Genomic DNA, 14355 nt, shown 5'->3' on the forward strand with positions numbered 1-14355 from the left:
ATACACAACAGCTTCAGAGCAATAGCTACGGCACCTTCACACCGTGTGACACGCTGGGAAAACCGTGATTTGAACCTAAAAACCTGGTCTTAGCGTTCAAGCATGTACACGGAGGTACCAGAGGTGTTTTGGACACCAGTTTTGCTTCTGTTTTGCACCATCTATGCTTAGAGCAGTTATAAACCACACATGACCAGCACTGGAATTTTCCAAACAATTCTTAGTGAAGGGATATGAACCAGGGGAAAACATATCCCTCCCTACCCAGATGTAAGAAATTGAAATATATAAACTCTGACAATGGCCTTGCAAGAGTGAAGCAGAATGACTTTGAGAAGCTGCACCCCTCGAGCTCGCCGTTGTTTGTGGACAGAGCTCTGGGATTAATTTTTGGCCCGTCGATTATCCACAAGCGATCGTTCGCGCAAACACTGAAACCGAAGCCTCTAATTGTATTTTTACTGGACAAACCCGCCGCATGACACGGCTTGCCTTCCAAGCGCCCCGATCAAAGCGAACTCTGGAAACGAAGTCGTGTCTAAAACAAATACATATTTCAGCACAAACCTCCTGTTTACAAATGCAGAGAGGAGATTTTTCAGTAGTGCCCTGAAACCGCAGCATATTTGTCCGATTTCTCTGCAGCAAATTTGTTTCTTAGCAATGAAGGGGCAAGCTGGAAGGAGGAATAAACAAACCGTAAGATGTATAAAATTTAAATGACTATATACAGAAAGTACTAGAGAAAAAGTTACAGCCAGACCCAGATGTAGAAAACAGACCTCTTCGTTCAGCCCTAGGATTCCCCCAGCAGTAACTCCCTCTCCCCAGGCACTTTGCAGGACCGCTGTACTTCACAGCCACACACAACTCGATTATTTAGTTCCTAAACAGTCATTGCACAGGGATGCACACGGCATGGCACTACTTATTGACACAGGATGATTAAAACAACATTCCTAGAGAATTTATTTATGTGCATTGGGAGACACAGGCTCACATAAGGCACCTCGCTGGTTCCTGGGCATTGCCCCGCAGCCTTTAGGCACGTAACCATTCAAGAAGAGGTTTTTCTGTTCTGCTTCAGCGTCTGCTCTCATGAACTAATTGCTGCACAGCAAATCAAAGTGTTTTACTGTAAACAAAACCAGCAACTCATGTTTAAAAAATTACTTAACGAGTCCTCAGAAGACAAATGGCCTTTTCCACAGCTTGGAAGCGCTGCTGACAATCTGAACAGCAGAGGTGGGGACCTGAGCCTGTTACTGGACAGGAGGAGGGTGAATTCTACCAAGGGCAAAGGAGATCTGGTCACGTTGTCTGCAGAATTTAGGCTTTAAAAATAAAAAAATCTGGCAAGGGGAAACTAAACACCACACTTAAAGGTTGGGCACTGTGCTGGAGCAATCACAGAATCCTGTCATAGAATGGTTTGGGTTGGAAGGGACCTTGAAGACCATCTAGTTCCAACCCCCTGCCATGGGCAGGGACACCTTCTGCTAGCTCAGGTTGCCCAAAGCCCCGTCCAACCTGGCCTTGAACACAACCCAATCGTGAACAATAAAGATAATAAAGTGTTTTGGTACCACTTGACTCAAAGCTGATGACAACCAGGACACGGCACCATGATGCGCTGTCCGGGGAAGTGAAACAAGTCCAGCCATACTTCCATCGGGTCGCCCACCGACATCTCCCCTCGGCTCCGGGGCATCCCCCAGGGCCTGGCCAAGGCTGCAGCCCTCACCCCCAGGGCAGCCCCCCAGCCCGGGGCCAATGCTGCCGCACCCCCCGGCCTCCCCAGGCCTGCCGAGACTCGCCCGCCGGCTGAACTTCACACACCCTCCAACCCTACGCACACGAGCCACTGCACAGCACATGACAGACGGACAAGCCTCTGCAGGTCCCAGGCTCAGCCTAAACCCATTAAAGCCGGGAGAAAATTTCCCTCGGCGTTAGCAGGGCGCTGTTTGAGGGGGCCCTGATTCTGAGGAAAGCAGCGCTGCAGCGGGATCCCAGATTCCTGCAACCCTTTGGGGAGGGGGAATAGGGAAAACATCAAAAAACAATTAAAATGGACATTGTGCTGTTTGCTGGGTGCCAGCAGTGAGGCACGGGTTTTGCTGGGCTGTCCCAGCTCGTGCATGTGACGGGGACATCCCAGAGCACCTGATGGCACTTGGGACACAGCAAGGGACATGGCCAGTGCTCCAGGAAACTGCCCAGAACAAGGACTCCATCCTCTACTGGAAAAAAAATGCCTTAAAACAACCGGGCTCTTGTTCTCACCTGATGGATAGTATTCCAGCGGCCATCCAAAAATTTCACGAAAAACCAAACCCTCATTTTGCACCTGCATGCAAGTTAGACCAACAAAAGTTTTGTTAGAAACATTAAAAGCAAAGTAAAAGCCAGAGCCCCGCTGCACATCTTTATCCAGACAAGGCCTCTGGGCCGTGGCTGGCTCGTTGTGGCAATCCTCGAAGGCTGCCTGCGCCGCTGCTGATTTAGCTTATAGCTACTGAATTTTAACATTGCCATTTGTAACGTGTTAGTTAAGGGTTTGTCAGCATTTCCATAGCAAACCTTTCATTTTGGGGATTTATTGCTTGGCTATAAGGATTTGTTCTAGCTGCAAGTTTGGCAGGAAGGACCACGTACAGCAGCACATTTCCCTCACCCCAAACAATCACTGCGAACATTAGAAAGCTACACAAACAGATCCCTAATTGAGGGTTGCAGCCTCCTTCAGACTTTGGCCCTCGCAGCTAAAAATGGCAAAATCCTGAGCAACACCAGCCTAGTGCGAGCTCAGCTGCATGGGGCTGGCCAGGACACAGAGCGGCACGAGGGCGCGGGATCAAAATCAGCTACAAGACACATTTTCCAGCCCAAGGAAAAAGGACTCTAGAAGCGGCAGCGCTGCTGACGATCCCGGATGTGCTCTCCATGCCGTCTTGTCACCGGATTTTATACCTTTGTCATCAATATTTCACTGGGGTGTAAACCAACATCCTTGGCACTAATTTAGCTGCAAATGTTTTTAAAGTGCATGTTTCTGAGCGCTCAGTTATTTTGGTTTTTTTTAATTCTTCCAGTGTTTCTATAATGAAACATATACTTAATGTAAAGCGCTGCTTTAGGAAGGCCTATCTTGTCTTTTTTTTAGGGGCTTTTCCCAAGGTGGGGCTCTTACGTACAGAAGGGGGTACCCACCTATCACCCCCCACTCTACCGCCGGGTTTCTGATCTGGACAGCGTCCCCATCTCACTGGGACATCACCGCATCAACGCCACCGGCTCTTCCCATGGGAAACCTCCATGAGCCCGCAGGGACCGAGCTGACCACCTCGGAAAACACTCTGTGTCAGACCTGGGATAAACTTGCTTCATCTGATCTGCCTGAGAGGGTGAAAAAAAAAAAAAAAAAGATTAAGAAACTGCTAATGTTATATAAAGTGACTAAGAGCCGTGGTTAAGCCAGGGCACCACCGTGCTATGCAGAATGTGTAATGCCCCCAGCATCGTATGAGCACAAAGGCGAGAGGTTCCTCTCCAACGGATCCTTAAAATCTACAACCAAGAGACAAAACAGACCGTGTCTTTTTTCCTCTTCCCACTGTATTTTTCCACCCCGCTTGCTCTCGCTTTCACTGTGGTGCACCAGCACGCCCCGATGGGCTTCCCCACGCCCGGTGCGGGGTGACTGGCGGTAGAGGCTCTGCCCGAGGGAGCGACGGGGCTGACCCCGCGAAGACCCCCGTGGGCAACGCTCCGGCGCTGCCCCGCACGCAGCCATCCCACCACGTTCACACCCAGCGGTGCCCCAAGACCTGGAGCCTTTTTCTGGTCCCCAGGGAGCTGCAGGATCCCACCGGGGAAGTGGCTGCGTTGGGTGGGTGCCACGAAGATGCTCGGGGGGCTGGAGCACCCCCCTGTGAGGACAGGCTGAGAGAGTTGGGGTTCAGCTGGAGAAGAGAAGGCTGCGGGGAGACCTTAGAGCGACCTCCCAGGACTGAAAGGGGCTACAGGAAACATGGGGAGGGACTCTTGATCAGGGGGGTAGGGATAGGACAAGGGGTAATGGTTTTAAACTGCAAGAGGGGAGATTTAGATCAGATCTAAGGTAGAAATTCTTCCCTGTGAGGGTGGTGAGGCCCTGGCACAGGTTGTCCAGAGAAGCTGTGGCTGCCCCCTCCCTGGCAGGGTTCAAGGCCAAGTTGGGTGGGGCTTTGGGCAACCTGGGCTAGTGGAAGGTGTCCCTGCCCGTGGGAGGGGGGTTGGGACTAGGTGATCTTTAAGGTCCCTTCCAACCCAAACCATTCTATGATTGCCCCCGCACCCGGTAACAGGAGGCCATCCAGCAGCCACCGGACAGAGGCGCAGGCAGGGACACCTTCCGCAGCAGTTTAGGGAGAAAAATAATTAAAAAAAAAAAAAAAAAAGAAAAAAAGAAAAAAAGAAAAAAAAGGCGATCCGCCGCGCTATTTCCGCGGAGCCCCCGCCGATCCAGCTCCCCCCGTCCCCTGCGCCGAGCCAACCTCCGCCCCCGCGGCGCTCTGGCCGTTTGCGCGCTTTTTGCGCGGCCGCTCGGCCCCGCCCCTCCCGCCGCGCGCGCGCGCGCAGTCTCCGCGGGCGCGCCGCCCCCTGCCGGCAGCGGCGGGACTACAGCTCCCAGGGGGCCTCGCGGCGGCCGCCGGCCCCGCGCCTGCGCCCCGCCGCCCCCCCCGCTCCAAGTTTGGAGGTTTTCGCTGCCAGCCCTGGCCCATCATGTAGGTGCAGCGGAGCCTTCCCTGCCATTGCAAGCAGGGGGGGAGGAACCCCCCGCTCTGCAAGCTGCCCTGCACCCTGTGCAATTGCACGGCCCCCCCCCCCCCCCCGCTGCACGGAGAAGCGGCTGCAGCGAGTCAGGAAAACTCCCGTTTGCGCGAAGATTTGGGGCGCTTGCAGTTTTGCATCTTTGTTGCAAAACTAAAGCTCCAGAAGAGAGGCAAGGCAAAGTCTTTTGTGCTCCCCTCCCCCAGCAAAGCAAAGGGGAAAATGTCTCAGTCGCGAGGTAAGGCTCCTGCTTCTGTTCGTCGCAAATCTGCAGAAAGCCGTGCATGCATTTTCAAGTGCATGCATGCATTTTTCGGGATGCAGTTGCATTTTGAAGTTTGAGGCTTTTCAATGGCTCGCAGTTGCATTTCCTGTTTAGTATGTGCCTTTTTGCAGGCGCACACACACTCACACACACAGTTCCTGGGAGGCAGGGCTCGCCGTTCAGCTGTGCATTGACGTTATTCGAATTCTTCTGCGGGGATTACCGAGCCCTTTTTTTTTTTGCCTTTTGCACAGTCAGGACAGATAAAGGGTGTTGAGGAGCAGATGCATTCGCTGCTGTATGCGTGCATGCAAAATGGGCACAGAGCATGCCAATTGCGGCTAATTTCAAGTGCAAAATTAAATGAAACTTTTAAAGAAGTCCGTGGAGGAGATGAAAGGTGAAGCTTGAGTGGAGTTACCAGGAATTAAATATATACCTATGTTTCCATGGGAAAGTATTGTTCTTGTGCCAGGACTGAGATCATTTTCCACCGATTTCTCCCCCCCCCCCTTTAATATTTGGTAACTTTTGGTCAGAGGCAGCGGTGTGGTTTGTAACACCAGATCGCAGAAGAGCTCCTTTATTTAGCATTTAGTTGCTCGGCGCTTCGGATGGAGCGGGAGGGGTGTATTTGGGTAGGGGACAACACTGATTTTTTTTTTTTAAATTTTTTTTAAATTTTTTTTTGTGCCAGCGTGGTGGGGAAGGCTTGATCTTTGCTTTTTAACTTGATGATTATTCCCGAGCGGCTCTGCCTTGTGTCCTGCAAGGGGAAGGGGGGTGTGGGGGGGTGGAAGGAGGTGGAGAATTTAATATTGCAAAAATGCTGTGGGAATGCAATAGTCCCTGCAAGACCAGGCTGAGATGTTTTAAGGAGTTGCTCCGGCCATTCATTGTGAAAATAGAAGCAGATATGTCAGCGACTGGCCACACTGATGCAGCTTTTGGAGCTTCTTTTAAATGTTTGGATTTGGTAGTGCAGCTTGCCTCTCCTTGCATTTTGCAGCCCTCGCACATATTGGGGAGTGGGGGGGTGAGAGACAGTGCATGGCCCAGTTCTAGAGCAGTTTCCAAACTGGGACTGGGGCTTTTTGTTATTGTTGTTGTGTTTGTTTTGTTTGTTTGTTTTTTTTTAAAGACATCTGTGAAGTCAGTGGCCTTCCACTATAAGCCTTGCTGGGAGGACATAGGAAGGAGGTGCTTTCACAGCTCTTGCCACACAGTTTTCCTTTGTAAGAAAAATGTAAAGTTGTTGTATAATTTATTCCTAATTTGGGTTTGCTGCAGTCATCTTTTCCAGCCAAGCAGAGAATTGTAAAAGTTTCCAATAGAAAGAGCCAAGGAAGTTTGATAATGCAGAATTGAACCAAATGATACCCACAGCACGCTGCCGCTCGCAGGAGGGTCCCTGCGAGACCCACGGAGGGGCAGGGGCTGGGCAGGGGAGCAGCCGCTTCCCGGGGGTCCCCAGAAAGCCTTGGGGTGCAAGAGCCTGACCGCATAGAGCTGGTGACAGGCCGGGACCTGTGCTGGTGGCCCTGCAGCCCACCCTCCCACGGTGCTGCTGAGCCCCTGCGCTCGCCAGAACTGGCCTTGTCTGTCCTTCTCAGTACCAGGAAAATGGGAAAATACAAGTAGCCAACCCACAAAACACGATCTCAATGAATGGCATCATTCTTGAATCCGTTTTCCGTCCATCTCGCCCTCTGCCATAGGGGTGTCTAAGTTTGAATTCCTTACACGGATAACTTTTCCAAGTTCAGCTGTTCAGGCTGAGGTTTTGCTCAGGAAGGGGTTTCAGCTCCGGGGTTTGCACCAGAGGTATCGCTCTTCAGGATGAATTAAGGGAGGCATAATCTGCATTTCAGGATCAGCTTTCATGTGTTGCACAGGAGGTTCCTCGTCAGCTTTCTAAAATACCGCACAGAGCTCCAGCCAGCTGCTGAGCCGCGGAGCCCTCTCCCTACTTTGAATCATTTCCAAAGTTGGAATTTGCCAGAGATTAATTTTTTTAATGCTGCTTGTCAGGGGAACATGTAATCAGGAGGGTTGTTCTCCGATAAGATTTACTCACTGCAGGGAATCTCCCCTAGTTCAGCGGGCAGAACCGCTCCTTGGACCCTGCCTGTGCCACGCGAAGAAGCGGAGGTGATCTGCTTTCTGCGGAACCACAGCGCGGGCTGTAGAAGATAAAACTCTCCCCGGAGTTTGGAAGCAACAGCTTCTTTCTGGCCCTTTCCATTGCAGCCACCCGCAGATGCCTCCAGCACCGCGCTCGTGGCCACATTACCTGTGCCCTGATGGACTCCCTAAGACTTTGTGACCAACAAAATACAGATTGAGTCAGAATGATGCTACCGGGTGCAGACCCTTGCTCATTTCTACCTTCATTCCCTCTTTTAAGTTGCAGAATGGTATTTTTAGGTGGATGGAGCGATCCACAGCAAGTAAGATTTCCCCAAGAACAGCAGGTCCCCGCAGTCCGTTTCTCACCTTCAGAGAGGAGTCCGCTCTGGACAAGTGGGGTTTGATGTTGATGGTATCTCAGAAGTTGTTGAATCGTTGCCCAAATACGGTACATTTGGCTGTCATGACTAATAGGATATTATTCTGGAAGAGAAAAAAAATGCGGAAGTCCATATTAATTACAAGCTAAACACAGTTTGAGGCTATAAATCTGAACTCTCGTGACAGCAGATATATTCAAGAGTCTTCCAAATTCGTTGTAATGGGAGAATTATTCACTCACGAAGCCCACATCAGAGAAGCAACCTGCAAATATGCAAATTTCTCCATTGAAATAAGAAAAGGGAAGGGGGAGCAGTTCCCATTAGAGCACTAATTCATAAATAGTACGCTGAAATGAGCTACATTTAACTAAATATTGCTGTCCATTGATCTCATTCCTAATTGTTAGGCTTTGTTGTTTCAAATACGTTTTTTTTTTTTGTGCTCTAGCTGAAAAGGGATACTGAGATTATGAGAACCATGTCCCACGTGATGCTGGCTGAATATGTACCCTATGGACTTTGACCAAAGGCCCTGCACCTATTCAAAATACTGCATTTTATGCAAAATGCTCTTTTTTCCCAGCTAGAAGTCTCAGTGGAACAGATGTAAAGCCTAAATGGTAGATTTTTTTTTTTAAAAAAAGAAATCCTAGGTAGGTGGTAGGTTTTTGCTAGTATAAAATTAACTCGTAAGCAGCGTGAGGCTCCCGTTGGTTGTGCAATGTGCAGTTTGCCTCGTCAGCACCACCTCAGCTTCTTGCCATTAACACACTCCCATGACATAGGCACTTGGCAAGGGCAGGCTTTGCAAGAGCACGGTGAGCAAAGCTGTGGCACGGTCACTGAGGTGCAAGCCTAGCAAAGCCTAGTCTAGCAGTTAGCACAGCCAATTTTGGTTTGAGTTGTTGATTTATTTTTATTTTTTTTCTTCAGGATACCATGTTGAATTACTATTTCACCCCATTGCATGTGCTGCCTGCTCTGCTATGCCACTTTTGGGATGGAGGTGCCTGTGTACTTGCTTCAGGTTAAGAGGGGGGCAAATGTTTATAAAGAGGTTTAAAAGCTTCACGCAGTGCCACACTGGAGGAATTAACCAGCATGGGATAAAAGAAAACCAACTAGTTGGGGTAGAAAGTATTAGGCTAGAAATGATGTCTGACAGAAGCTGAATCACTGCTCTACACAGCTGAGCAAGAGGGAACCAGTATACCCAGTCAGGACTCCCCAGTTGGTGTATTTTGTGCCCTGCTCCCTCTGCATTGTGCTATGGATGCGTTTGCTTGTGGGCCATGCAGGGCAGGAGCTCTCGCCCCTTCCAGCCCAGGGAGCAACACCAGGGCTGCAAAAGCCAAAGTGTTTGCAGGGTGCCCTGTCCCCATGTCCCGACAGCCGGCGCGGTGCTGGCCAGGGCAGCAGCTCCCCGCTGCTAAGCGTTGGGCTGCTCGGCAGGGACAGGTAGACACGAGCATTTAAAAGCTCCAACTATAGAAGTAATTATAGCAATAAAAGCGGTAAGTTGCAGGGGAAAAAGAAGCAAAGAGCTGTCTTCTCCCTCCAGCTGAAAAAAAGTTTAGGCTTCTCACTGCCACAGTAAGTGCGGCTCATTTGTTACTTTAGTCACCAAAAAAAAAAATGGAGCTTCCGTTGGGGTGAATTCCCTCCCATGACACATACACAAGCTGCTAAGGTGAAGCAAATGATACTCAATTAAAACCACAGGAGTAATTTAGAGACATGAGACACTTCAATCCTCCAAGAGCATTGACATTAATAGAACACAATTACCTTCGAAGTCACATGGCAGATTTGCAAATTCTGTGTACTGTGGTTGCAAATATACAAGAGGAGTAAAGTTACTTTTTTTCCCCCTGAACAATACATGCATTTGATGTCACTTGTCTGTTTTCTCCTGCTGAAAAGAACCATAACAACACCTGTAGAAGCCTCTCAGAAAAGGATTTGAAAACAACACATCTGAAACAAGCTCCCATCCCTTTTTTAGGTTGAAAAAAGAAAAATACCATGGGGAGCTTTGATAGCACAGGAGCAGGAACACACTTGCAGCCCTCCTCTGCCGGTGCACTCGGAGGACCGCAGTGTCTGTTACCCTGATCCTTGGCCATGGTCATGATTCCCAACTCTTTCCCAGGGGTTCCCTGCCTTCACCTCATGAACTTGCATTTCTAATGCTCAGCCTGCCCCCAGGTCTCCTCCCAGCCCAGCTCCAAAGGCGAAGCCCTGCACCTCACCAGGAGCTAAAGCACCCGCAGCAGCGCTCGCTGGGCAGGTCATGGCTTCCCGATGGCAGCGGGTGGCACAGGTAATTCTGGGTAAGGGAAAGGGGTGACAACCAGAGCACACAGGTGTCCCTTACTGCGATCACTCACATTTTGGGGGACAATCAGTGCATTGTTCTAGCTGGCAGCGTGGTCACCAGCAGCATCATTGTATAAAGTGTTGAGTCAGTCTCCGGTGGCCGGATAAATTGCAGGACTGTTCTTTTAATTTTAGACATGGACAGAGCTATAATTAAAAAAAAGTTTCATTACCTGTAGAGTTACTTAGCTCCCTTCCTTAGGGCCTGTCTGAGCAGTTTGAGAAATTAGCATTATCAGCTAGAGCAGTGTTAGTAAGGAGGCAGATGTAGGACCCTGGAGCTGTGCCACGTTAGATGTTATGATCTGTGGTGGCAAAGTGGTGAAGGCCATTCAGTGCAATTTCCATATCTACTCATTGTGCAGAAAGTTGGGATTTTTTTGCTTTTGTCTTCCAAATCCACAATATTCTGCATGTTGACAAGTGTGAATGGAAAAGTGACTTCTGCTCAGTAATCCTGGCTCAGTAAAAAGCAATTTGGAGAGGGGAAGCCTGAGACTCTTGTTTGTAGGGCTTTCTTTTGCCTCAAAGCCAGAATTAAAGCTATCCTTCCTTTTAAGTTCAAAATTCCAAACACCCAGTTGATGTTTCAGAGGGTTCATCCCACCATGAAAGTCTCTGGGGTGCTAAAGCACTTCTGAGTCATCTTTACTTTGGAGATGTTACAAACAGATGTTGAACATCCTTTATGGAAGCTCCAAGAAGCCACTTGTGCATCTTGGTCTGCTGGTGCTAGCAAAGCTGCAGCTGAACATCGCTCTGGATTTGCATCCCATAGTCAAGCAGGGGCCTGAATTCGTATGGGCATGGTAAGAGCAGCATCCGACCGCATCAGGAGAGCGCTTTGGGGCAGAGCTGCTCAGGCTCCTTCCCCTCCTGCAGTTGCTGTAGGAGCAACATCCATGGCTTGTTAGGCTGCTGCAAAAAGCTGAGTGCAGTGAAGCCCAAGGAGCATTGTGCAAACAGCCAGAGGGAACAGCCTCTGCAGCCGAGACAGGGTTTCATATTTGTAAGAAAGATTGCAGAAAGAGAAAGCATTTTTTTTTCCCCCTGCTTGAGCCGGAAAACTTCACTGAGCAAAGCTGATCCAGTTTCTTGCTGCTGCTGTTTTGTTAGCCTACTTAGCTTGCAATTTTATAATCGAGGCTAGATTTTCCTAGCCTGCACCCAAGCAGATGAAAAATCATTAGAAGAACTGAAGCCCAAGCAGCATCCACTTCTACTGCACTCGGATGAAACCAGTGGAAAAAAAAAAAAAAAAACAGGAGTAGTTGCAGATGAGATGCCAAAGATAAGGCAGCAACAGAAAATAAGTACAGGAGTCAACACTTCATTGTGTCTGCAGTAAGAGGCCTCTAATGAAGGCTGAATCAGCATAGACTTGGTAGCTGCTTTTGAAGGAGAATCTTCTTCTAAACAAAAATATGTAATTGCACTCAGTGAAACAATGCTTATCAGCGCCAAATGGCCTCAGAGCATCATCTGGCAGTTCTTCTGTGGAAGTCCCAGGCAAGATGCGTTTGTGCTTATTTTCATCCTGCAGTGGGGTCTGATCCTGACGTTCTTCAGTGGTGTGTTTTCAGCAGGGCTTGACACTCAAGCAACAAGTTACATTGTGAAAATTACAGCTTTTCTCCGTGTTATCATTCCTCTTAAGAATGTTTATTGCTCCTGCAGTAGCTCAAGGTCAAATATAGAAAATGACTCAAAGAGGTCTTTTGTTCTAACAACTCTAAAGTAATGAAGTCCCCATCTGGCAAAGACAAACCTTCCCAGAGTACCAGCATCAAAAAGGAAGGAAGAGAGAACATTTTAAAGGCAAACTCAGCATTCATGACTGACTCCCTTTCCCTGGACTCGCTCCATTATATCTGCTCTCGTCAACTCGCAGCATCTCCCATCTCATACGCAGGAGCCCCACTACGAGCCCGCTAGACTTGCATGCTCACGCAAGTGCCTGCATGTAGGAGGTGAAACATTCACTTAAAAACCAGGGCACACGCGATGAGAAGGTCCTTTTGGCACCAGCTCTGCATGGAGGGTTTGTGCAGCGCCAAGCACCGCCCTGGGCACCGGCTCCTCGTTCTGGGGCACTTCTCCAGCGCTGGCAACTGGCACCCATTTAGAGGCACACTTTCCAGCTTTGATTTCAACACAGCCCTTTTTTCCTAGGGCAGCTTTAATTGCCTACAATTAGGGTCTCCAATGCTGCAAGAGTATGAAGAAATAAAACCAAGTTTGGCTTCTTAAGGACTGGAACTGATTTCTTCTTTCAAACTGCTGATGCTGTTGGCCTTTTAAAAAGGAAGTGTCAGCCTGTGATCATGGCATTTATGCATGCTACTGCCCAGGGATTAAAGCACAGATATGTGACATTTATTGTAGTTTCATTCAAGGAGCGAAACACCTGTAGGAGCTGAGAACAGCTGTTCTCCCTTCTTCCAGTTAGATGAAGGAAAAGACAGGGACTTTACATGCTATTGGCAACATGCCAAAACCCCTTTGGGCAAAGCTACATCTTAAGTAGATTTAAGCACTGAGCAAATGTGTCTCAGCAGAAGTACAAGCCATAGCACAGGGCTTTTGGCAGCCCTGATGGGTCCCTGAAGGTGCAGTGGGTCACCCCAGCCCCTGCACAAGGAGGCCAGGATCTGGCCAGCTGGGACTCTGTGCTGTTAAGGAGGTGCAGACAAAGATGTGATTTCCAGCTGCCATGCAGGTTTTGGAACTACCAACAGGACAGGGAAACTGTGGCGGTTTTCATCCTAAACTTGACCACCACTGAAGTTTTGGACGTGGAGATGTAGACTTAACCTGCAGTCCCCTCTTGCAGGTTTGATCCTCCAAGTAGAAAGATGCTTATGGTTAACGCAGAAGCTCACTCCCAAGCAGACCTCAGTACTTAACCGTACTAATTAAACGCTTTCAAAAACCACAAGATTGACCTTCACTGCATGCCCACAGATTTTTTTTCTCACTTAACAAGCAGAAGGTTGATAGAGTAGCCTATTAAAGGTGAAGAAAGGCAATGCTCTAGATACTGTTGTTTTTCAACCTGTTCCAAAGTGTTTTCTGCCTTTTAACTGTAAGAGATGGAAACCATAATCCCCTAACAACCTGCTGGGAGAAACCAGGCTGGAGACAAGGAGCGCTTTGCTCAAATAAAGCACAAAGTCTGATAAAATAGTGAACGTACCTAACACTGCAGTTTACTCAGATATCTATGCAATAAGCCATGACAGCCATTATATATACAGGTACTTATGTAACCAGAGAGCCATTCTGTGTGGCATAGAGTTGTCCCCTTTGGGAGATACCCTCTAGAAAAAAATAAAGGCAATTAACATAGACTCTGACTTCCTTACCTTTCCCAAGGACACCAGTAATGTGCTCATTGCTAATAAAACTTGGAACATCTCTACAGAGAACTTGAATTCCTGCCAAGGAATCCGTTTTACAAATTAACTAAAAGACACGATCGATGTGGTGCACTGCATGAAAGGACATCGCAAAACAGCCCCCCAACAGAGCAGCATCTGAACTGGAGGGAGAGCCCAAAATAGTCCCTGGCAGCTGGGGAGGGTGACACAGACGTTGCATTTAAAGATGATTAGTAGTAAGTGGGCAAGAAAGAGACAAGAAAGACTGAATTTGCAGCAGGCACCTCTCTGGCAGAGAGGAGGACCTCTGGGCTTGCACCTCTCCAGGTCTCTGCGGGGTGACAGTATGGGAACGTGCCCTTGCTCGTAGCCACCTGAGCTGGGCAGCACAGCAAGCTTCCTCATAGCATGACTTTAGTTTCATTCATGTCATTAGGCAGCTTCCTTTATAGCTAAGCATGTGATATTTTTTTTTTCCTTTTTTTCTTCCCCTCAAAAACATTTGGTACTTCCCCCGCAAGAAATCAGAAGCTCTATGTCTGATAAGAGGCTGGAACAGCTTCCTGCAATAGGAGAGCATTCCTCCTCTCGCTCTTCCTGCGCAGACCTCAGAACAATGCCAGCGCTTCCAGCATCAACAAGCAGTTACTTTACCTTATAGCACGCTCATTTAGGGCCCATCCTGTGCAAGCATCTCCCCAGCCAGCACCTCCTGCAAAGGGGGGATCTTTTTCATGGAGCTTGCTTTAAAAAGGCATTGCCGCAGCTGAGACGCAAGGAGCAATCTGGGAGATTGAATCAGAGCCTATTCAGAGCAGCTGTAGCCAAGCAGGGCCCTCATTTGGACGAGTGGGGTCTGAAGAATTTTTTTTCTTTCCCCTTAAAAGAGAAGCTAAATAGGATTTTTTTCACGCTCTGATCTTGAAACTACTTGTGCACATGCTAAACTTGGAGCACGTGAATCCTTTTGCAGGAGTTAGGGGGACTGAATGTGCTTGGGGTT

At 48.7% G+C, this 14355-nt stretch overlaps 1 protein-coding gene across 1 annotated transcript in view; it reads left to right on the top strand.

Moving 5' to 3' along the window:
• Positions 1–4761: 4761 nt before the first annotated feature.
• The window catches only part of MAP2K6 (mitogen-activated protein kinase kinase 6), a 54063-nt gene continuing 44469 nt past the window's right edge, over positions 4762–14355 (top strand). The window contains exon 1 of the mRNA XM_074888968.1: positions 4762–5053. Coding sequence (XP_074745069.1) covers positions 5038–5053 — 16 coding nt within the window. The 5' untranslated portion in view covers positions 4762–5037. The remainder of the gene's footprint in view (positions 5054–14355) is intronic.

Source organism: Strix uralensis, chromosome 19, assembly GCF_047716275.1.
Source record: "Strix uralensis isolate ZFMK-TIS-50842 chromosome 19, bStrUra1, whole genome shotgun sequence".
NCBI classification, from domain to species: Eukaryota; Metazoa; Chordata; class Aves; order Strigiformes; family Strigidae; genus Strix; species Strix uralensis.